Consider the following 22,556-nt stretch of genomic DNA (forward strand, 5'->3'; position numbering starts at 1 on the left):
GGCCAGATTTGGCCCCCGGGCCTCGAGTTTGACACATGTGAGCCAAAATGATTGTGATAAAGATTGATTTCCTTAAAAAACAAGAATTCATTTCCCATGCATAGAGTAAGTGCGATGCAAACTCTATCCAAACAGCACTCTGCATGATCTCAGTAATGCAGTGCAGTCACGTATCAGCCAAGTATGAGTCACCAAGCAGCTCCAGCTCACTGTTCAGAGGTTGTATTTGTATTACCATGGTAAAAGTGTCTCGTTGTGGAAATCTGTTAGCCTGCTGTATGAAGTAAGTGCTGAGATCACGGCTCTCTTTATCAGTTTGGACCGTGTTCCTCGGCTCACTTAATGCTCTGCAGCTGGGCGGGTTTCCGTCTGAGCTGCACTCAAACGGCTCGGACCATTACTTAGTTTGTAAGCGAGACTCCCGCCATCAGTGGTCAATGAGCTGCAACAGGCTGCTGCTCTGAGAGCTGACAGGCCCGGACAGGCAGCGTTCAAACACAGAAACACAGAGAGGTGCTGAAATGCTGCTCCCTGTGAAACAACCAGCACAAAAGCACACAATCTCACCAGGTTTGGCCTAATTTCTATTGCAAATATCTTAGTAAACTTAAAACAAGTCAGAACTAACTTAAAAATATATTTTCAGCAACAAATATGTGCTTGTTTTAAGTCCTAAATTTTGATGAAAAAGTACTGGCTCCATTGGCAGATTATTTCACTTGTAACAAGATATTTTCCCCATGATTTTAGTGAAATAATCTGCCATTGGAGCTAATACTCCTTCATCAATTTTAAGGAATCATTGACTTAAAACAAGTTTCTATATCTTGAGAAGTTACTTTTGAGTAAGTTTTCTCTTATTCAAGTGTACTGAGATATTTGGACTATAAATTAGACCTAGATACTTGCTAAGACCAACCAATTCAGCTGCAGTAACAGCAATATTTTTTTTTTTGCTGATGACATATTAATTTATGCAGTCATATGAAATAAAGTTTTCATAGGAAGATTTTTGCAGAGCTGAAACTGGGTCTCCGATGGAAGAACGCTAAATTCTGAGTTTCACCCAATTCCATTTTAATTTTTTTCATGTTAGTAATTGAAACATAAATAAACAGAACAAAGTGGAATAGTTCTGTTTCTTTCTGTTAGTTGGTTAGTTAGGTTGTTAGTCGCAGTTAGAAAGAAAACCAGAAATCTGGTAAGTAAATCTATAAACCATCTGCATTCTGGATGATACACAAGACATGAGGTCATGTCGCAAACACTGAACCCATATAAGCATAAAAGTATTTTTTTTTCTTGCAAAAATTACAATTGATGTTAATTTTAATAAATACATAGATATTGGTGAGATTTTTTGGTCAGTTGGTTAGTTTGACAAAAAAAAGCTAAATAAAACTAAAGGTAGGTTACAAAGAGAAAAAGCAGAGTATGAACGTAGCATTTAAAGAGGCAGTATTATGTACTTTATAGCACAATCACATAGCCATGTTAATTTCCGTTGTAAAAGAAATGCTATATATATCAAATATGACAAAAAAAATGTAAGTCTGTAATTTAATGTCTTGAAATTGAGTCTATGTCTCTTTAAGAAGCTCCTATTCTTTCTGTTCTCCTCTATCAGCAAAGGTTTTAACCAGCGTTTCCCTGAGAAGTAGCTCCTATAATGAGTACAGCAGATGCACAACGCCAGCAGGTGTTTGCTAATTGCTGGTGGCTAGTCTGAAGGAGCTGAGTGGGAGAGCCTCAGGAGAGGGCTGCTCTTAGGTGGAAGCTCAGAAACGTGGAAACTGCAGCTATGAGGAGGTGCTGTGCCTTGAAGGCGGGACTAAGTCCATCCAGGCATTTTAACTTCTGAAACATGCATGAAAGATCAAGGCAACACTCCAGGTATGTTTTGGATGAGGGAATAACTTTATAATGTGATATAAAGCAAAAAACTAAAATTAAATTAAATTTCACATAATGCTGTACCTTTTAGCTTGGTTTTAGCTTAATGAAAAACAATCCGATGGAATACATTTTGTTAAATCTTTCCAATATTTGTGGAAAATAAAAAGTATTGCTTTGAAAATTAAAAGTAGTATAAAAACATCGCACCTTATAATAATAACAGCAAGCTCTATTTGCAGAAATTCTATAAAGATACCAATAAAACTAGATGCAACAACTACTAGAGTTAGCTTTTGTTGCAGCCTTCATATAAAATACAACTAATTTCTATCCGATTTTCGGTTTAAAGACTTTCAGGGTCACATGTGACTGTAGCTTACCGAGCCTTGGCTGAAAAGGATGAAGCTATTCTGCAAGAATGCGACGGCTGAACTTGAACTTTTGTTTAGCAGCAGTAAATCTTGATGACATTGACCTTTTAGCAACTGGCTGGATGGAGATTTCAGGATGAAGGAGGCAAAAGCAGCTACACTGTTTACTTTCTAAACACATAAACCCCAGGAACTTTATTTGTCACGATTGAGTTTTGTACATCTACAGGCTGAATTTTTTCAGTTTTTCTTTGCAAAACATCCAAATCTCATTCAAGCTGGATGAAGAACATGAACAACAGTTTTTGAGTCTCACAAGGATTTAGGTCTGGACTTTAACTGGGCCATTCTAACTACATGTTTTTAGTCACAAATTTGTGATAATTACATAATTATAGAATTTTATAGTTGCATATTATATTATATAATATCATTATATAACTTATTAAATTAACCATGTTTATTAAATAGATTTAATTTATTAAATAAATGTCATATTTCATAAATTATATTACCAGATATTTTCTTGAGTCAAGGATTTAAGTTGTTCTAAAAGCAAAACAAGTAAATATAACTTGATAATAATGCAGACGTGTGCTTGTGCCAGAGCCCTTAAAAAGCCCACCCTGCCATTTTCTGGCAATAACACAATGGTTCTTAGGGGTCTGGAAAATGATTTGTTTCAAAAATATTTCTGGAACGTAAAGTCACAAATCAGCAGGCACTGCCCGTTACCTAGCAACGCCAGCCACACCCAGCCTGTCGTCTAGCAACCCAAGCTGAGTTCCAGCTGCTGGAAAAGTCAAGCGCTTTGTTGTTGACTTGTAACCAAGTGTAACTGGACCCTTTCTGCGTTGTGCTGGTTTAATTAAGCCCTGAAACGGTTTTTCTCTGGAATCGGTGGTTTTGTTGGTTTATTCTGACGAGAGCAACAAACAGAAAACAACCGTGTTTTGGGCCTCCAAGTCCTACACCAGGACATTAAGGCTACGTTCACACTGCAGTGACCCAATTCCGAATTAATTTTTTTTTGCCGTGTTCGTTCACACTTCCAAATATATGCGACCTGTATGTGTTTTCCAGCGTGAACTGCAAACAAAAGAATGTGTCCCGCACAAACAGTAGAGGGCACAATAACGTCACACATACAGAGCCAGCTATGAAAGAAGAAGTGCTGAGTGTTTGCGGAAGTAAACATGGATTATTAGTGGAGCACAGCTTAAGATTCTAAAGTTGTTGTCCGACCTGAGCAGCATATTAACAACTGAATCCTCATTATGGTCCGTCGTAGTTGCTGTTTTTCTACCCGCTTGCGCAGAATAGTGACGTTTGTGGAGTATCAGTGACGTACAGGTCAGATGAATGCGACCTGGACAGCAGGTCACATTTAAATTGGATACGTATCGGATATCCAAGTGGCCTGGGTTGCATTAGAATAAAACCAGATCTGTGCTGTTCAGACTGTCATGAAAAGATCAGATGCAGGTCGCAGAACGTAAACCCTCACCCCTAAAAAACACAGAGTCAGGTCACTTCAAGCTGCATTGTGAATGCAGCCTCAGAAACCGCTTGCTGCAATCTTGTTGATTGTGCAGAAGGCTCCACTTTTGCTTTTCAAAGATGCATGGTAGTATAATTCCACATAAATTAGCAGCAATTTTCATGTGAGAGTAAATGTTGAGTTGGGGGCGTGGCCAGCTGGAGATTTAAAGAGACAAGACGCCCTGAAGCGGCTCATTCTGAATGGAGCTCAAAGTATTCAGAACTGAGCAGACTAAAATCTCATTATCTGAGAACGATTTTGTGCAAAAAAAATTTAATGAGTATGTTTTGTATAGACCATAGACCTAACCTAACCTGTTTAAAGAAACACAATAGGTCACCTTTAAACTTAATCCATCAGAAACTTTATCTCTGTCCTGTTTGCTGTGCACCTCGGTCTTCGTGATGCTGTTTCCTGACCAACATTTTCTAATAAACATCTGAGCGTCTGTAATGTTACCTGTTTATTATTTAGTGTGTCAAACTCAAGGCCTGCGGGCCAAATCCAGCCCATTGTAGCTTTTTATGAGGCCCTCTGGACTCTAAATTACATCAATAAGTTTTTCACAAATCCTCAAAATTCACACAAAATCAAAAGATCCCCACATTTTTTTCTGATTTTTATTGCGGATTTCTTTCAAAATTAGGCAAAAACAAGGGGTTTAAGTGACTGCTACCTCAACCTTACTTGATGTTAAGTTATAGTCTGGGACCGATATGACAATTGACTCACACATTGTCACAAAAATTGTAAAAAGTCAATACAAATATTCTTAAATTGGCACCACAAAATCACAAAAACAATCAAAATCCTGGCTGGACTGATTAGTGTGAAAAATGTTCAGTATTATTTCATGTCAAGAAACACTTATTGAATGCTGAAACAAACAGCTATTTATTGATATTTTAACAGTTTAACATGTTTTATCAATGCATTCTGGCACAACCGGCCCTTTAAGAACATTCAGATTTTTATTTGGCCCAAAACAAAACTGAGTTTGCCACTCCTGATTTAGCGGCGTCAGTCTGAAGGAGGCTGGAAATAAAACACAATGATTTCCATTTACAAAAGGCTGTTCGTTTATTTTTGGGAGGGCGGTTTGCGTCTCCCTTTAGAACAGCGTTGGACCTGATCTGCACCAAGATTTGACTGTAAGCTCTGGATTATCAATCTAATACAAAGATATAAAGTGAGGAGCTTATCTGCAGCCAACTGCTAAGCATCAGTGGAGAAAGCTTTGAGCTGATCTCCATGATCACAGCCTGTGGGAGTCGAGCTCCACAATGAGATATCCACCAATCTGAAAAACTGACACATGCAAAACCTTTATAGAAGTGCTCTGTGGAGGCTGCACAGTGTCTTCTCTGTCTCAGGCCTTAGACGTGTAATGCACATTGACGTCAGCTTAATAGATTTTGTAATGAATGGGGATGTTTGGAAATGTGTTTTTTAACTCGTTTCCCGTGTGCCGAGGTGGAAGATGGGAGGAAGGCTGGCCAACGGAGCGGCTTCAGCTCGTCCATCAGCTCCAGAAATCTAAATATTTATCCTGTGATCCACATTTATCCATTCACTGGTACCGCTTTCTGGGGCTAAAACATTATGTTTCTGGGAAGATACACAACCACACCATGTTTATCCAGTGCTACCCACTGAGATTTGTCCTAAACTGTCACTGCGTACAATAACACCCATAAATTGTGGTGTGTGTGTGCGTGTGTGTCTGACTAAAAATCGTTAATACGCGTCTTGCAAAAGCTGGGAAATTCTGGAGTCAGAAATATAAATGAGAAAAAGTGGCATAACCTTAAAGGTTCACTGTAAAACATTTGAGCCGCATTTAGTTGGGTCTACTATCTCCTAGTCTTTAAGTCAAATAAATTTAAAGTTTTCGATTTTGAACCTAAATGCGAGTTTGTGAAAGATAAACTTAAAGCACTAAGTTGTGTTAACTTTTTATTAATTTAGTCAAACCTCCAAGAGTTGAAGAAACTAGAGTTTTAGGTTAGCATTTAAAAAACTGAAAGAAGAAAAAGACAGGAGTGGGAACTATTTCCCAGAATGCTTAGCGGCTTGTTTCTGTATCCTGAGATGGAAGAGCGTTACATTGATCTGACTCTTGTGTTTTATTAAGGCAAAAGTTTATTTTAAAGCTTGAGGATAATGTCCTGTTCACACTAAATGTTTCTGGGCTGAATTCATTCTGATGTTTAATAAAATTCATCATCAGATCAGAAATTTTGTTCATGCGACAGCCAAACTCGCAAGCAAAAATTTTGAAATTATTTGCAGATGAGAAATGGTCAAAATAACAAAAAAGATACAGCGCTTTCAGACCTCAAATAATGCAAAGAAAACAAGTTGATATTCATTTAGAAACAACAATACAGATGTTTTAACTAAGGAAGAGTTCAGAGATCAATATTTGGTGGAAAAACCAGGAAGTTTTCAACACGGTTTAGCGCAGTGGACTCTTCTTTTTTTCCAGAGCTGTATTTTCAAACAGATTTATACAAAACATGCCAAACTTGTAGAAGGTGAAGTGTGTGTTTGGTCCAAAGCTCAACATGTTTTGTCTTTATGAACTAAACATAGACAAACCTTTTGTCTAGTTTATCAACTCAGGGGGTTTCAGAATGTGATTAGGGTCTCTTTTCACCTCGTTTGTCTTTGTACTGCAGTGATACACGCTTGCATGGAGTTGACCTTGGCTCTGACCAGGCACGCCGCCATGTGCCTCCAAGACAAGGCCGTGACCTTCCTTGTTGAGGCGTTTCCGTCCAACTGAATGGATACCCTCACATTCATGTCACTGCCACTGAGCAGCAGCAGAGAGGAGGGGAAGCAGAGCAGGGCGGTAAATTGAGCTGACAGACGTGAAAAGATTACATTTCTTCTTGTAGGCCACAGGCAATCACAACAAACACGAGGCGCCAGGAGGAAACGGGACCTGACGTAGAGACAAGATGGAGGCCGTGCTAATCCACTCCAACTTCAACCAAATAACTGAAAATCAACCTTTTATTGAGGCATCTTAATATAGAAACTTAAACGATCGTGGCCATTTTTGGGACTAAAATCAAGTCAATTAAGTTTAATTTGAAATTGCATGTTTTGTTTGCATTCATGCTAACGGTTTGTTAGTTGAAAGACTGGTGGAGATGGAAATGGATTTTCTGCTGCAGTGAAACTAAATTACAAGCAAAAGTGGGCAGAGGACACAAACATTTTACTCAAGTACGTGTAGCACAACTTCAACATATTTTCCTCAAGTAAAAGTAAAAAGTACCATCCAAGAAATCACTCAAAAGTAAAAAAGTATTTAGTAAAACGTTTACTCAAGCACTGAGTTACTGATCCACTTATCAGTTATTTAATATTTTTAAAGTACATCATCGGATGGACCAAAACATGAAGTTAAATGGAAATGTTGATATTTTAAGAACCAAAATTACAGCAATTTATAAAAGTCACAAAAAATAGTAAAATCAGGCAAAAGAAAAATTTTCCAAATCAGTTTCTTTCAATGAAAAACTTCAGAAACTTTAAATTGCAGGTGTGTGTGTCTGTCTGGTGAATTTTTAGTTAAAACATGTTTGTTGTCTTTCAGTGGGTAGAAAATCCAGACATTTTACTCAAGTAAGAGTAGAAATACTTTATAATAAAATTATTCAAGTAGAATAAAAAGTATAGCGTAGTAAAAAAACTCCTGAAAGTACAATAAAAAAAAAAAAAAGTTACTCAAGTAAATGTAACTAGTAACCCAAATCTGATTACATGTGCTATGTCTACGGGTCGACTAAATGTTTAGTTTACAGAGTAATAGTTCTTAATGTTTGTTTCCTTTGTTATTTTTTAATTTTTTTTATTATCTATAACATTGTAGAGCCCAAAGACGTATCCCAACCTGTTCAAGGAAGCATAAGCGAAATAACATGTTATTCTGTCACATTTAAACCGAAATGCCAGTAAATCGGTAACTTTGATCAAGAAAAAAAAGAAAAAACAAAGAAGCAGTAGATGCAGATAATGCATGCTTGGAGCAGCAGAATGAGTAAATATGGTCAGTGTGTCCTAAAGCAGCTTCAGCCTGCAGCAGGACGGCTGTGTTAGCGTCTCCTCTGACAGGCTGGGGGCCGACAGCACAAAGCCACAGACAAAGCTCTTAATGCACAATGGAAGCCCACTTCAAGAATTCTGGTTCAAGCACTGAACCCTGAGGAATTCCAAGATTATAGGGGAAATGTTTCACATAAACAAACTGGGGCTGCACTGCTGCCTTTGAGCAAGAAAGGTCTGGGTTTGAATCCTGGCATGTTTCCTGTGAGCATCTGCAATTATTTTGGATTTATTGATATAGTAACAACAAAGATACTTTACTTCAGCTCACCAAGCCGACGGTTTAATTCAGGGGTGTTAAAAGTGTGGCCAAGGGGCCATTTATGGCACATGAAATGACCTTGTTCGGCCCTGACCACAAATCAATAATGATAAAACTTTGGCCAACAAAATAGGAAACAACTAAATGATGTTTTTGCTTTTAATAAGATAACAGTTTGAAGCTCTTCTTATGCTTTGGATCTTTAATGATAAATTGATTTCATAAAAATGCTGTTTGTTGAGCAGGTAAAACGAAAAAGAAAAAAAAAAAGTCAATTTGATGAATCACCGTTTATATACCACTCATTTAGATGAATCCTGTAATTTTGAAAAACTGAAGATCAATCAGGACAAGACGCTATTTCTAAAGCCACTTTACTTGTTTTTTCCCCCAATCATTTATTATAAACAGTCCAATGAAATCATCAGCAGCAGATCAATGACGCTTATTAGTTTGGTTAAAGAAAAAAAGACAAACTAATAAAATCTACTAACTAGAACTAATGTAGTTTTCTCTTTTGAGAGGCTTTTATATTCTAACATATTATAATTTAAGATCAACTAAATGCATCTAAATCAGAGACGTGTGCCTTTGTTAACCATGTTCACTTTGAATGATTGCCTTCTGTTTCCAGTGAGGCGAAATGCATTGAAGTTCAAGCACTGTCACCAAACAAACTATTTGTTAGGGAGGAAAGTTTAGGCAGCTGCAGAGCCTTGTGGTCCTGAAGGACAGAATGGTGGATGATTCTCAAAATGCTGTGACAGCGTTCTCTGATAAACATCTAAAATAAAAACATCTACCATAGTAAAAAGTAATAATATGAAATGTGAGAATATAAAATAACCCGTATCAACTGTATGAGGATACAAAAAAGACAAAAATGCATGCACAAATTGGAATGTATGGTGGATTTTCTCTGATTAAAGGTATAATATGTAACTTTTATTAAAAAAATATGTTTTTTATATGTTTGTCAAAACTGCCACCATGTCATAAAAGTGTAATAAATAATCTGTGAAAAGATCGATCTCCTCCGCTTCATCCCTGGGCTGCTGCTGCCGTCTGAAGAGATGCAAAAACAACCAATCAGAGCCAGGAGGAGGGTCTTAACGCTGTCACTCATTCTCATGTACTCGCTACTAAATGAGGCAGAAAGACATTTAAAGGAAAACTGTTTATCTGCCATCATCAATGTTAATGCTAACTAGCCTGAGCATTAGCAGGCTAAGCTAGCTGCAGTGTAGCAAACAGCGAGCGGGGCAGGGAGAATGAGCCTGATTTGATTGACAGCGCTAAGACCCGCCTCCTGGCTCTGATTGGTTGTTTCTTGTTGTCACTGGGCAAACTGGAAAAAGGCAGAAGCTCAATTTTTTCACAGATTAAGTTTCTCATAACATGCTACCACAACATGGTGACAGTTTTAACAAATGAAGCAACATATTTTTTATTAAAGTTACATACTGCATGAGAGCATAAAGTTATTTAAATACGTTTGGTTCCTCACGTGTGCATCAATCTTTTAAATAAAACACGCACATATATATTTTCTATTGGCATTTGCAGAGATACATAAATTGTACACAAGTAAGAGTAACATTACTTCAACGTAATTTTACTCAAATAAAAGTAAAAAGCCGTCCAAGAAATTACTCGAGTAAAAAAAGTATCCAGTGAAAAGTCTACTCAAGTACTGAGTAACTGATCAAATTATCAATAATTTAATGTTTAAAAATTACATCATCAGATGGACCAAATATAAAGTTGTGTAAATTTTGGTATTCTAAAGAACAAAAATGACAATTCATACAAGTAAACAAAACTAACAAAATCAGGCAAAATGACATCTTTCCAAATCAGTTTCTTTCAATAGAAAAACTGATGAAACTTTAACAAAACCTGCAGCTGTGTCTCTGTGTCTGCTGGATTTTTGGTTAAAATAAGTTTGTTTTTCATTCAGTGGGTAGAAAATCCAGAAATTTTACTCAAGCAAGAATAGAAATACTTCATAATAAAAATACTCAAGTAAGGTAAAAAGTACAAAGTAGTAAAAAATACTCTTAAAAGTAAAGGTTTTTGTTTCTTAAAGTTACTCAAGTAAATGTAGTGAGTTACTACCCAACTCTCGGCATCTGAGGAAACATTTCTTAAGAGAAAAATGCAACAGACTCTTTTTCCCCTTTTTCCTATAAACTACGAAAGTTCTAGATACTTTTACATCACTTCTTCAACATCCTGCTGGAGTTAGTGTTCCTAAATTAAGTGTTAAAGCAGCCGACGGGAGGTTAAAATAACAACCGTCTGCTAGATAAAAGCTCTTATCGGGTATTTGTGGCTGGTTGTGCTGCGTCTTGCTGAAAGGAGAGAAGGTGAGGAAAGAAAGACAAGCAGACACATTTCTGGTCTCTCAGCGCTTGGCCAGCCAGCACCAAGAGAAGACCCTGCTTCTGCGAGGAGCTGCCTTTAGCACGTTTATTTACAATTCACAAAAAGCAGGTGTCTCTTTCAAACACTGTTCAAGCATTTCATAGTAAGTAAGTGTGTTCAACCGTCAAACTACTTCCTGTCCTTTACTAGCTCTCAGTCTTTGGCTTTCCAGGATTTCAAACTCGGCTCGCCACACATACAGGCTTTCATTCAAGGTGCAAAGCTCTGAATATTTACAGCACATCGTACAAATTTAGATTTCTCTTCAAAATAAGAGTTTCGGGGAGATTGAAATATCTTTAAATACTTTTCTACATCTTATCTCCAGTTTATGGCTTCAAAACAAGAACATGTTTAGTTGTGCGTTGGCTGTATTGCGGCTAGCTGAAGGCGTGTATCAGTAATTTCCTGGTCCTGTGAGCGTTTTGTTATCGGAGCGTCTGTACTAAGTCAAATAAAATATTTGCCTGTAAGTGCTACTGTAGTGTAAGTACAAAATACTGACAAAAATAAAGACTCTCATCACCTTTTTTGTGGGATATACATAAAAAAAGTGTTTAAAATTCACTTAGGAAGAATGCAATACGCCGGACCGAATGGATCCTGAAGACAGAGAGAAAATTTTTCAAAGACAGGTAAGAATGGGCCAGCGTATCGACAAATATCAAACCTAAAAGATTAAACAGCATCATGGTTTAAACCGGGGATCTGCGCCTTTCACAGTGGCTCTTAACCCCAATTAATGTATTTAAATAAAGATACAACAAATGCAGCTTTTCAGAGTTTTTTTGGATGAACTAATTCACTAAATATCCAGAAAAGAAGGACTTCAAATCAACCAGTAACAAGTTTCAGGTCAATTTCCGTTTTTTAAAAGTAATTTATTGGTTTGTAAAGTAGTATTTTGTTGTTTTCTCTTTTTTGGTAATGCTAACTTACCAACATTTTTTCAGAATCAGGTGTAAAGTCTAAAATTGTTCCACGAACAAGAATTTTGACTTCAATTTCAATCTCAGCATAGAGATATTAGGTATAACTATATAGACTGTAGAAGAAATAAATTATTATATATTATTTTACAAACAAAAAAATGATTTGTTTACATATTAAATGCAAAATGTCTTTTTTTTACAGCTTTGGCTTAATTACTGCTCCGACAGTGTTAATCTTTAAGAAAATGGTTTTGTTTTTGAGTGAATACTTTACTGATTACTAAACTAGTTGACGATTTGAATCGTTTCAGCCCTAATAAATGTATTATAAATTTACTAAATTATATTATTTAATCAGGACTAAGCATTTATATCATGTCTGTTAAAACCGTGATACCATGAAACCAAGCGTCTCTCGCCGGCCCATGCCTTTTGCCAGTGATCATTTCTCTCTGTTGGCTCCACACTGATGTCTTCTGATGTTTTCATTTCTTTGCTCTGAACAGTTTGACTTCCAGTCACCTGCTAATAACATTCGGAAATGTGCAAAAACGGGGCAAACTCAAATGATCTCCTAAAGCTTCTGTGTTTTCATAGGTCCTTTCTGTTGCATCTGTGCAACACTGCGCCCTCTGGTGGTCAGAAAATAGCTGCACCTTTTCCATCCTATACATGTGCATGATGTTTTTTTTCCCCCCCTAAAAAGCCAGTTAGGAGATGCTCATCAAGATGAAAGCTGGAATAAAACACAGCTGGAGTCACAACTTCCTGCTTCCTCCAGGCGCCGAGTTGAACTCAGAGCCCATAAAGGTCAACTTGCCTTCCCTGGATTTTCATATGAACTACACATTATTTCTGTAAACAAAATAAAGTTGACTTTTTTGCGCCAAGAACCTTAACCCGCCTTCTTTTGTGAACCGAATGTAATGCTGAGAATTTATTAGCAACACCAGATCTGGTTCATTTGTCTCCGTCCCGATCGCCACGCAGCCTCTTTTCGTGCTGCCGCTTCGTGATGATGTACTTGAAGAACTCGTAGACCGACCAGCTGATGGCGGTGGAAGGCATCTGGTAGATGACTCTGGCCTGGACGCCTTTAAAGAACGCCGGCACTCCTCCGGTCCGGTACACAGTCCGGAACGCCTCGCTCAGACCGGAGATGTAGCGGCTCTCCGGACCCGAGGCCGCCGCTGCCGTTGCGGCCGCTCCAGCCTGGATCACATGGACGGCTTGAGCTTCCTGCGTGTTGAGGAGCGTCTTACAGACGTCGAGGGGAGTGGTTGCCGCGGCGGCCAGGGCGCCGGCGAGAGCGCCCGACACGACATGCGAGGACGGGTTGTACTGTCTGTGGGGGTTCAGCAGCTCCTGCAGATACTCGTAGGTCATGAAGTGCAGCGCCTGGAACGGCACATTCATGGTCAGCTGCGTGGTGTAGCTGCGGTAGAAGGCCGCCGGACCCTCCTGTCTCAGCAGAGAGCCCATGCAGTCCAGGACGCCGCGGTAGGGCGAGTTGAACATTTGCATCCGCTGCTTTACAACTGAGGAGGGACGATGAAAATACAAGATTTATAAGATTCTTCGGGCCAGGAAGGAAAGAGAAACACAAGCGCTACACACTCTGTCTCATTACAAACACACTTTAACACGTTAGTTTGATTTTATGTGACAGACAAAAAATTACACAGAATGAAAACAACAGACTTACAATTTTTTAAAAATTAAAATAAATAAATAAACTAAGGGTGCACCAATTCCAGTTTTCTGGCCAATCGTTGATCTTTACAGAGCATAACCTGCCGATTTTCCAACTTTTGTCTGAAATGTTGCTAAATACAGCAATAAAGTTGTTGAGTTGGATACAGTGGGATGAACATTGTTAACTGCTAATGTGCAGACATGACCTGCATGCTGGTCTGTCAGTCAAACCGCTCTAATAGGAGAGCAGAAGAAGAAAGCGTCTGATTTTTAGACCTTTGCTGAGGTAAATAAAATCAGCATCACATGTAAATATCAGCCAATCATTGATTTCCCAAAATTAAGGAAATCAGTGCACCCATACTAATACTGTGTGCTTAGACCTTCTTTTACTTTTAGTTTGATGCTGATCTTAAGGATGGCCAGCAGACGGCGCCACTAGTCATTCTTAAGCAGAGTCAGCTGATACAGAAACAAAGATGGCGGAAAGGCAATTCCAGAACAGAAAAAAGAAATGGTTCAAACAATACCACTGAGAATTAGGGCCATTGTAGGTAGAAAAGAAAATTTTAAAAAATGGAAATTTTAGCCACAGATTCTCTGTAATCTTCTAGAAGAAACGCAGAAATATTAAAAGTTTCTAAAGTTGAAGAGACACTTTTGAACAGTGTGTGTGTGTATCATGTAAACAAAAGGTAAAGAGGCTGAAAAGGGTTTTTACCTTCAGCTGGGTTCATGATGGCATCATGTAGGACAGTAGCTGCACAACCTGCTACACCTACAAATCACAAACAAATAAGATATGCATCTCCCTCCACCGCCTACAGTATATAGTTCACTGTTTTACCTCTAATATTGAGCTTGAATTGGGAATAATATCTGAAATTAAAGTAAAAATTTTACTTTCTGAATAATCTCACCGTTTGCAAAGTGGCTGTTCGTGCCCGGATGAATTGCGTCGCTGAGTGAAAACTTTATTTTCTCATAGCAAGCGAAGTAAAGAGCGTGTGCAGGTCCGGCCCCCACGGCCAGCACGTTGACCCCCCTGATGGGGCGCCACAGCCCCTCCGTCCGTACGATCTGCCGCAGGGCATCCATCACGTTCCGGTAGCGCGCCCCCGGCTCCGGGTGCAAACTCTGCATACGGGTCTGCAGAAAACACAATGAAACAACAATTTAACTGTTGCTTTAGGGAAACTACTGCTGTTTTTAAATGTACTTACAGATCCGTTCAATAAGTAGTAGAATATTATTGGAAAGTCCACTCATTTCAGGAACTTTATCAATAGATCGAGGATTTCCAGACTTTTTTTAATGTTAATTATGTTTTTCTGCTACAGTTAAAGAAAACATGACATTTAAAATTAGGTTACAGATGAATAAAAAAATAAAATATTATCTTTAACGTTATTTTCAAAGGGTGCTTTAAATCTGACAAATGAACCTCACATGTTAGCATATTCTAATTTCTTGAATATGACTGCATTCAGACTTTTTTTAGTCTAACTGCTTTAGAGATTAATAATGCGTAAAATATTTCAGAAGCACTGATCTTTTTACTCCTAAAACAGAGACCAAGACCAAAAAAAACAGGGCCAGAGTGCCGACCCTCCTACAAAACACCCATAATTATCTGAATTATGGGTATTTAATAATTCCAATTATTACATTTGAATTACTCAAATTTAATATTTGAATTAACACAGACTGATATAATCATTAAGCACATTTATTGTGAAATGTTATCATTTAATTTAATCATTTGAAAGGCATATTTAATGGCATATTTATTGGTACATTTATTTCATATTACATTCACATTTTATTACTTTAAGAATATTGTTATTTATTCATTTTTTTCCTCCTCTTTTGGGCCTAAATAAACCTCAGCGGTCACATCATGATGAATCTGAAAATCAACCAAACTGCTTCACATTATGTCTGTACATTTATGTTCATACCAACACTGCTTTAAAGTACTGCGTAAAGAAGAATCTGATTTTGACTCTGATAAAAGTTTGAATCTGTACAATGCCGCCCCTTGCTGGCCTGACTTGCGTATCTCTTTTTAGAAGAAGATTTGAAGCAGTTGGGATTGTTGCATAGATTCAGACTGAATCTTTAATCAGTAAAAAAAAATATCAAAAAATAATTGAACCTTCATCAGATTTTCTTTTGCATCTACCTTTATTTCCGCTTTTTCGTTTTGATTCTTACATGAACTTTAGGGTTAGTTGAGCTGGAACCCCCAAAGAAAACACACGTTCTGATGGTCTAAACCAGGGGTCTCAAACTCCAGTCCTCGAGGGCCACAGTCCTGCAACTTTTAGATGTGCCTCAGCTGCACCACACCTGAACAGAATAATTAGGCCATTAAGGCTCTGGAAAACTGATCTACACAAGGAGGAGGTCATTAACCCATTTCATTCCAGTGTTTTGCACCTGTGGCACATCTAAAAACTGCAGGACTGCGGCCCTCGAGGACTGGAGTTTGAGACCCCTGATCTAAAAGCACAAAAGGTTAAAGTCCTGACCTAAAAACATACTGAGCTGTTTCATGTGTTGAAACATTTTGGAAACGTCATCACTAATCAGCGACTTCTGCTATCAAACCAGTGACCTGTGAGTTATTTCTGTTTCACAGGTAGCAACTTAACCAGGTCAAAGCTCTCTGGTTGGTATTTATATTCCAGGCTGAAATATGAAATATGCTGCCTTGTGTTTCTTTATGGTGGATGCACACTTCAAACAGTCCTTGTGATTGTTAAAAAAAAATCAACTGATCATTTCTTTGCAAGAAAGGCATCAAATCTGGATTGCAGGAGACTTTTACATACACACCCTGCAGCGACTTTCAGAGCTGACGTTCAATTACGTGAAATTGAACGGCTGCTAGATGTGACTAGCAGGTGTATCAGTAAAGGAAGCGAAGTGTTCAGACTGACACATCTCAGATTGGAATGTATTCAGATGTCATCACACTGGTTTCCTCGTTACTGCTTAATCTTTGCAGCAGAAATACTACAAATGTTCTTCAAACACGGTACAAAAGGTTTCTATCCTCCTTCAACGTTAATGGGTTGCTTACAACTGTATGGAGTAGCAAGAAACACTGCAGGCTTATTCATCAGTCATTATTGTATGCTACCAATTACTTTGTACCAATTTCTCACACTAGTGTAGGGCTGAAACGATTAATCAAATTAATCGATTGAAAGAATGATCAACTAATTTAGTAATTGATTCATTTGTATACTGGAGTACACAGACTCAAAGAAGGCCATCTTCTAAAAATAAAACATATTCAGAGCAGGATTAAAGGCTTCACACACACACACACACATATACATACACACACAGTTTGTACATATGTTTCAGCCAAAACTCAAAGTGGCAAAAATGTATCTTCACCCAGTTCAGAATTACTAAAAGAATGCCATGCTATTGCATTCTAGGAAATAAAGTGTTTATTTTCTTATTGTAAAAAGGAACTGATTTATTTACTGATTTGAATTCTTTAATGTGTCTATAATATTGCATAAAAATCCTTCAGTGGTTCCATAAAATATTTGTAGAATGCACCATTTTTAAAAATGATTACTCCTCAAAAATAATGGCTGGAATAATCAATAACTAAACCAATAGTTTGCTGCAGCTTTATGCTAATGCAGTGTTAAGTTCACTATTGAGTAGCTGTTCTCAAATAGAGTGTTTATCAGCATATTTTGATCTATAAAATATAGATCTGTGATTCTACAGAAAAGAAAAAAAGCGTGTAAAGTATAGTTGATGTGAGAAAATTAGTAACCTGTTACTGCCAGAATTATCAACAAGTCATACAAAAACTGAGCATTAGCAACAGGAAGAAACATTCATACATGTTTTAGGTTGTCACAACATTATAGCAGGTCTGTTAACCAAATTAAACCATGTTGGTGCAGTCTGTTAAAGCTGACCTGAAAAAAATGCAAAATATCTTTTAGTGTGAAAGAAAAACATGCCAGCAGCATCCTGAGCATTCATGGGTGCTCAGGATCCATGTATTTCTGAACATTAATGATCAGAAATTGATTAAAGCATCCTTTCTTTCTGCAAATATTGACTAAAAATGTTTAACTTCTCTAAGATTTCAAAAGAGGACATAAAAACATTAGTGAATTATCTGTTATATAATTCAAAGTTTAGTGGAAGCACATTTAGAAGCTAATTCACAGAAATACTTCTGTCCTAATCAGTTTCCCGCATTATGAACTTTAACCTATTAACACTAGTTCAGTTCATCACCGTTTGGCAGACAGGTTTATGAACAATCAGATCAAGGTCTGAACTCTGAACCGTTGCAACACCCAGATTACAGCACATTTTTTCTCTGACATTTTGTCCTACATTTGCTGATGATAGTGGGATCCTCGTCATTATAAATTGCTTACCAACTGGAAAAACAGTGAAAATGTAGGAAAACGGGTATGAATCACACACCTCCCATGTGAGCAGTGGAAATAATCAGATCTGTGTTTGTTTTCCCACTGCATCTCTTCTAAGAACAGCTGAAAAGCATGTGAGGACTGACGTGGATTTCCACCACAACAAATTATTGCATACTTCCTTTACATAAGTAACAAAATAAAAACAAAACTTGGAGATTCAGGACATGTTTTGTCACCTGTTGCAAAGTGTTTCACCTCTTAGTTTCACCGCTGATATTCAGACAAACAAACTACAAGCTTTTGTAGACAATAAAAAAGATGCAGTAAAAGTTCAAACTTACTAATATTATTCATAAAAAGTGTAATTCTACACATGTAACATACTCTGAAGAAGCAGTCTAAATAAAATGCTACTCAAAATATTAATTTTAAATCACTTTAATGAGATTAATTAGTACTAAGATCAGTAGGCTACTCATATTAGCAAGTAGTTAACTCAGGTGCTTCCTTATAAAAGAAAGTGGCCAATAAATGTTCAAACAAAACTTTAAATAAAGATTAATCAAATTATTTCAGAAATTTAAAAAAGCCTCTAAAGCACAATATTTTTGTTTCACCCAGTCTCACAGTTAAGTATAATCTGAGTTAATCTAGTCAACAATTTAGGCAAAGTAACAAACAGCTTAAACATTCAATAAAGCTAATTACTTAACCAAACCTCTTCACCAACACAATGATCTTCTATGATGCATTTCAAACAAACTGAAGGCATGAGGAAACTGATAAAATTAGAAAAAGACAATTAACTACAGCTAAATTCCCAGTTAAGTGCAGGGTGTTCCAGAGACAGCGTAAGACAACATGAAACTAAAACCCTAAAAAGAAGCAGCCACGGCCAACAGGAAGCTACTTTGTGGAGTTTTACAGTAAACACTTCCAACTGATTTCCTTAAACTGTAAAGACGTTAAAAAGAAGATTATTAGGGAGGATCCTCATCCTGCTTCAATGTTAAAATAACTTTTACGTCTCATTTAAAGTTTCAGTCACAGAAAAATGTTTATAATTTCTGCTGTTTTTTCACCCAACTATTTTTTTCAGCTTACAAATGAAAGTTGATAAACAGTTTGAATGATTTTTGCACTATGCGGTTTAATGGCGTCTACATGGACATTTTCAGCATTTTTAAGTATTTTTCTTTTAGACTTTTAGTGGACAAAAAAAAAAACATAATAAGGTACTATAGCAGAAAAATAAATTAGAGAGCATTTAAGAGAGACCAGTTTCTACAGATTTGTGAATCATAAAATTGGTGCACCAATGCACATCGATCAATAGATACTGTAAATATTGGGGAAACAAGTCTGAGGCAATTCAGCCAAAAACAAATAGTAACATTAAGATAACTTGATTGTCAATACATTTGTAGAGAAGAAAACTTTGTTTTTCTGTACAATAACCAACATTAAACAGCTGCCCGTCACTTCCAACACTAATATCATGTGTTTTAAGTCAAAAAGATCATTTTATTTATGCACCCACAAGAAAAAGAAGGCATGTTTACTTTTTTGCAAAAAAAAAAAAAAAAAAAATTTAACTAAGGTTGACAGAGATAGCAGGATCAATTTGGAGGAATTGCAGAGTGGCCTGAATCACCTCTAGTACATTTGTCACCTAAGCATCAAGTTGCTTCAAATGTAATCATTGAACATAAATCAACTCAATGTCTAAACATGCTGGGCAATGGACAGAGATGGTCTAAGTGCTGTTTTAAGTTATATAAATTGCTTGAAGAAGTAATTAATGAAATTTCCCTTTTCATTTTCTCACAAGCTGTTTAAAATAATTGGAAATCAACAGACTTAAATAATCAAATTATGACTAATTTCGGAGATTTTATTCAGCTGGAGTCTCCATTGTGTATAGAGGCTGCTTATTCAATCCCAGTTACCCAATACAACCTCTGTCTATCTCGTCACATTGGACTTTCCAGATTAGCTAAGGGGTGTTCATAATCTGATCGGTTTCAATAGGCTCCAGCCTGAGAAATAAAACCGAAACCAAATTCCCCAGGTTATTAATGTACTTACATGAATTTCACTTGATAATAATTAAATGGCAAAAAGCTGTATTTCACTTAAAATGCCGTATGCATGTGCATAGTGAGCAATTTGATTTCAAGCAGGCTTTAGAGAGGCTGATATAAGATTTAAAACTGGAGATGGAACAAAAACATTACATACATGTTGGAGGACAGACACATTTAGTGACTGCTAATGATCATTTAGGGTCATAAACTACAACAATTAGCATTTTTACCGCGTACTAATTGTTAAAATTGCTTTTAAAATATACATTTCTTCTCCCGTGTTTCGTTTTATATGTAATACGGTTAGCTGACCTCTGTTAGCAAGGTTGTATAGGTTAGCTTAGAAGCTAACTAACAACTACGCAGGCTTGTTTTGGGGCCTACGCTGTCTCCCGCTTTACGCAACCGGGGGGACTGCGCCCACATGACATAACGAACTCCCCAAAAAGTTTCAAAATACATTATATTTTATAAATAATTGTTGTGATACCTTGACGCAGTCGACGGGATACATAAGACAGTGCTCCATGATTCCAGCCACAGCTCCAGCCAGCATATGTGTGCTGCTAGCTGCTCCTTGAGGCAGTCCTTCATAGTCTACTTCTGGCTCAACGGAGGCCGAGGGCTCGGGAGTTGCACGGTGCAACATGGAGACAAAATCCGGCTCCCCCGTCATTCTCGGCGTAAAGGACCCGACAAAGCCCCCCGTGGCATCCAAGACGCTGTTGCCAAAAATCCCAAACCCCGTCGCGGCTATAGTGCCCGTGACCCGCCTTTCAACAGCCGGCGATTCCAGGGTCGAGGAGGGAACAAACCCGTCCGCTTCCATTACGCAGGCGAACGTGTTAAGTCCGTTAGACGTGTTTGTACCGAGAACACCGGAGGGCCTACTGTTGATGTAATGTTCCCGGTTGTTCACCTCCTCGTCCCCCCAGCCGGCGGTTAAGGCGGACACTTGGCAGTAGCTGAGAAGATCCGGGAATTAGAATGTTGATGGGCGTGGCCAGCCCCGAAAACGAATCTTATTGGGTACGGTTGCTGTCAAGATTTACATAACTCAATTCGATTGGGTAAGTAGGCGGGGCTTTAAAAAGTGGGCGTTGACGGTTTTGTAACGGCGGGATGTCACGGTTTTTGGATGTCCCATTACATTGAATCCTTCCTTTGAGTTAAAGAAAATCATTAAAGGAGGAGAAGTGACAAATATCAGACGACTGCAAGCTTTCAGAAATGGAGAAAGAGTGGATAGCACTTCTGTGCTATTAGAGTTTAAAGGAAAAGAAAAACCAGATAAAATAATGATTGGTTATTTGAGTTTCAGTGTTAGGAATTATATTCCTCCACCGATGAGATGCTACAAATGTCAGAGATATGGACATATAGCAAAAATATGTAATGGGAAGCAAAGATGTGGTAGGTGTGGAGGAGAACATTCTTATGGGGAATGTGGAGAGAAGCCGATAAGATGTTGCAACTGTGGAGGAGATCATACTGCAGCATATGCAGGGTGTATGGTGAGAAAAGAAGCAGTAGAAGTTCAAAAACTAAAAACAGAGAAGAGAATGTCATATGCAGAAGCAGTAAAGGAGGTGAAAAGTGCAGGGGTAAGTCAAAGAGCTAAATTAGAAAAGAAGACGATAGGTAAAGATCAAAATAATGTCACGCTAGAAAAACTGATCCCGTTCTTAGCCTACATTATAAATTGTTCAGAACAAGCGAGGACTAAAACTGAAAAAATTAAAATCATAGTGAAAGCAGCAGTAAGATTCTTTAATGTTACAGACTTATCATGGGAAAGAATTCAGGATGAACTCAGACAAGGAGAGGGATCAGGTGAAAATGAAGCAAATCAAATAGTCATATAATTTTAATATTACAATGGAACGCTAGAAGTCTAATTGCTAATGGTCAAGAGTTTAAAGGTTTTATTAATAGATTAAAGGAGAAACCAGATGTAATTTGCATTCAAGAAACTTGGTTAAAACAAACATTACAGTTTAGTATTAGTGGGTATTCAACTATAAGAAGAGACAGAGGAAATGGAAATGGAGGAGGATGTGCTATATGTATAAAAGAAAAGATAAAATTTATTAAGATTCAATTGGACACGGAATTAGAGCTTAATGGAGTTAAAGTGTGGACAAAAAATGGAAGTATAGAAATTATAAATTATTATAATCCTTGTAAAAAAATAGATAAAGCAAAGTTAGAAAATATAATTAAACACAGGGGAGAGAAGCTAATATGGTGTGGGGATTTTAATGCACACAGCACTTTATGGGGTGAGAAAGATGATTATAATGGGGGAATTTTAGAAGGAATAATTGAGGAAAAAGAATTGGTAGTATTAAATAATGGGGAAGGAACTCGGTTGGATGTGATTAGTGGTAAGGAATCTGCTATTGATCTCACTCTAGTATCACAAGGTCTGGCAGATAGTTGTAAATGGAAAATAAATAAAAATAGTACAATAGGCAGTGATCATTATCCAATATTTATTGAAGTTGAGTTAGATATGGAAAAAGAACAGGTAAATACTCAAGGAAGATGGAGGTTTAAAGACGCTGATTGGAGGAAATATGAAGATATGAGTGAGAATAGATTGATAAATATAGATATAAATAAATCAATAAACGAATTAAATTTAGAAGTTAGTAAGAGTATTATTGAAGTAGCAAAAGAAGCAATCCCAAAAGGTAAAGGGATTAAAAAGAAAAGAATAGTCCCCTGGTGGAATATAGAATGTACAATGGCAATTAAAGCAAGGAATAAGGCTTTTAAAACACTTAAAAAAGAT

At 37.4% G+C, this 22,556-nt stretch overlaps 1 protein-coding gene across 1 annotated transcript; it reads right to left on the reverse strand.

Annotated features, from left to right (window-relative positions):
* Nucleotides 1-10,587: 10,587 nt before the first annotated feature.
* LOC102224648 (mitoferrin-2-like) lies at nt 10,588-20,588 on the reverse strand. The gene is made up of 4 exons (XM_014476148.2): nt 20,250-20,588; nt 14,166-14,394; nt 13,967-14,023; nt 10,588-13,088 (listed from the first exon to the last, which is right to left on the reverse strand). Exons 1-4 carry the CDS (start codon nt 20,586-20,588, stop codon nt 12,511-12,513), a joined length of 1,203 nt encoding a protein of 400 aa, XP_014331634.1. The 3' UTR covers nt 10,588-12,510.
* Between the last annotated feature and the right edge of the window lie 1,968 nt (nt 20,589-22,556).

The sequence above is a fragment of the Xiphophorus maculatus genome, chromosome 5 (genome assembly GCF_002775205.1).
Source record: "Xiphophorus maculatus strain JP 163 A chromosome 5, X_maculatus-5.0-male, whole genome shotgun sequence".
Classification (NCBI taxonomy): Eukaryota; Metazoa; Chordata; class Actinopteri; order Cyprinodontiformes; family Poeciliidae; genus Xiphophorus; species Xiphophorus maculatus.

Coding starts and splice junctions, on each gene's coding strand:
- LOC102224648 (XM_014476148.2), bottom strand. CDS start 20,588: ATGGAAGCGGACGGGTTTGTTCCCTCCTCGACCCTGGAATCGCCGGCT. Junction 14,395..20,249: donor ATCCCGTCGACTGCGTCAAG/GTATCACAACAA, acceptor TGTTTTCTGCAG/ACCCGTATGCAGAGTTTGCA. Junction 13,089..13,966: donor CATCATGAACCCAGCTGAAG/GTAAAAACCCTT, acceptor GTCCCTCCTCAG/TTGTAAAGCAGCGGATGCAA.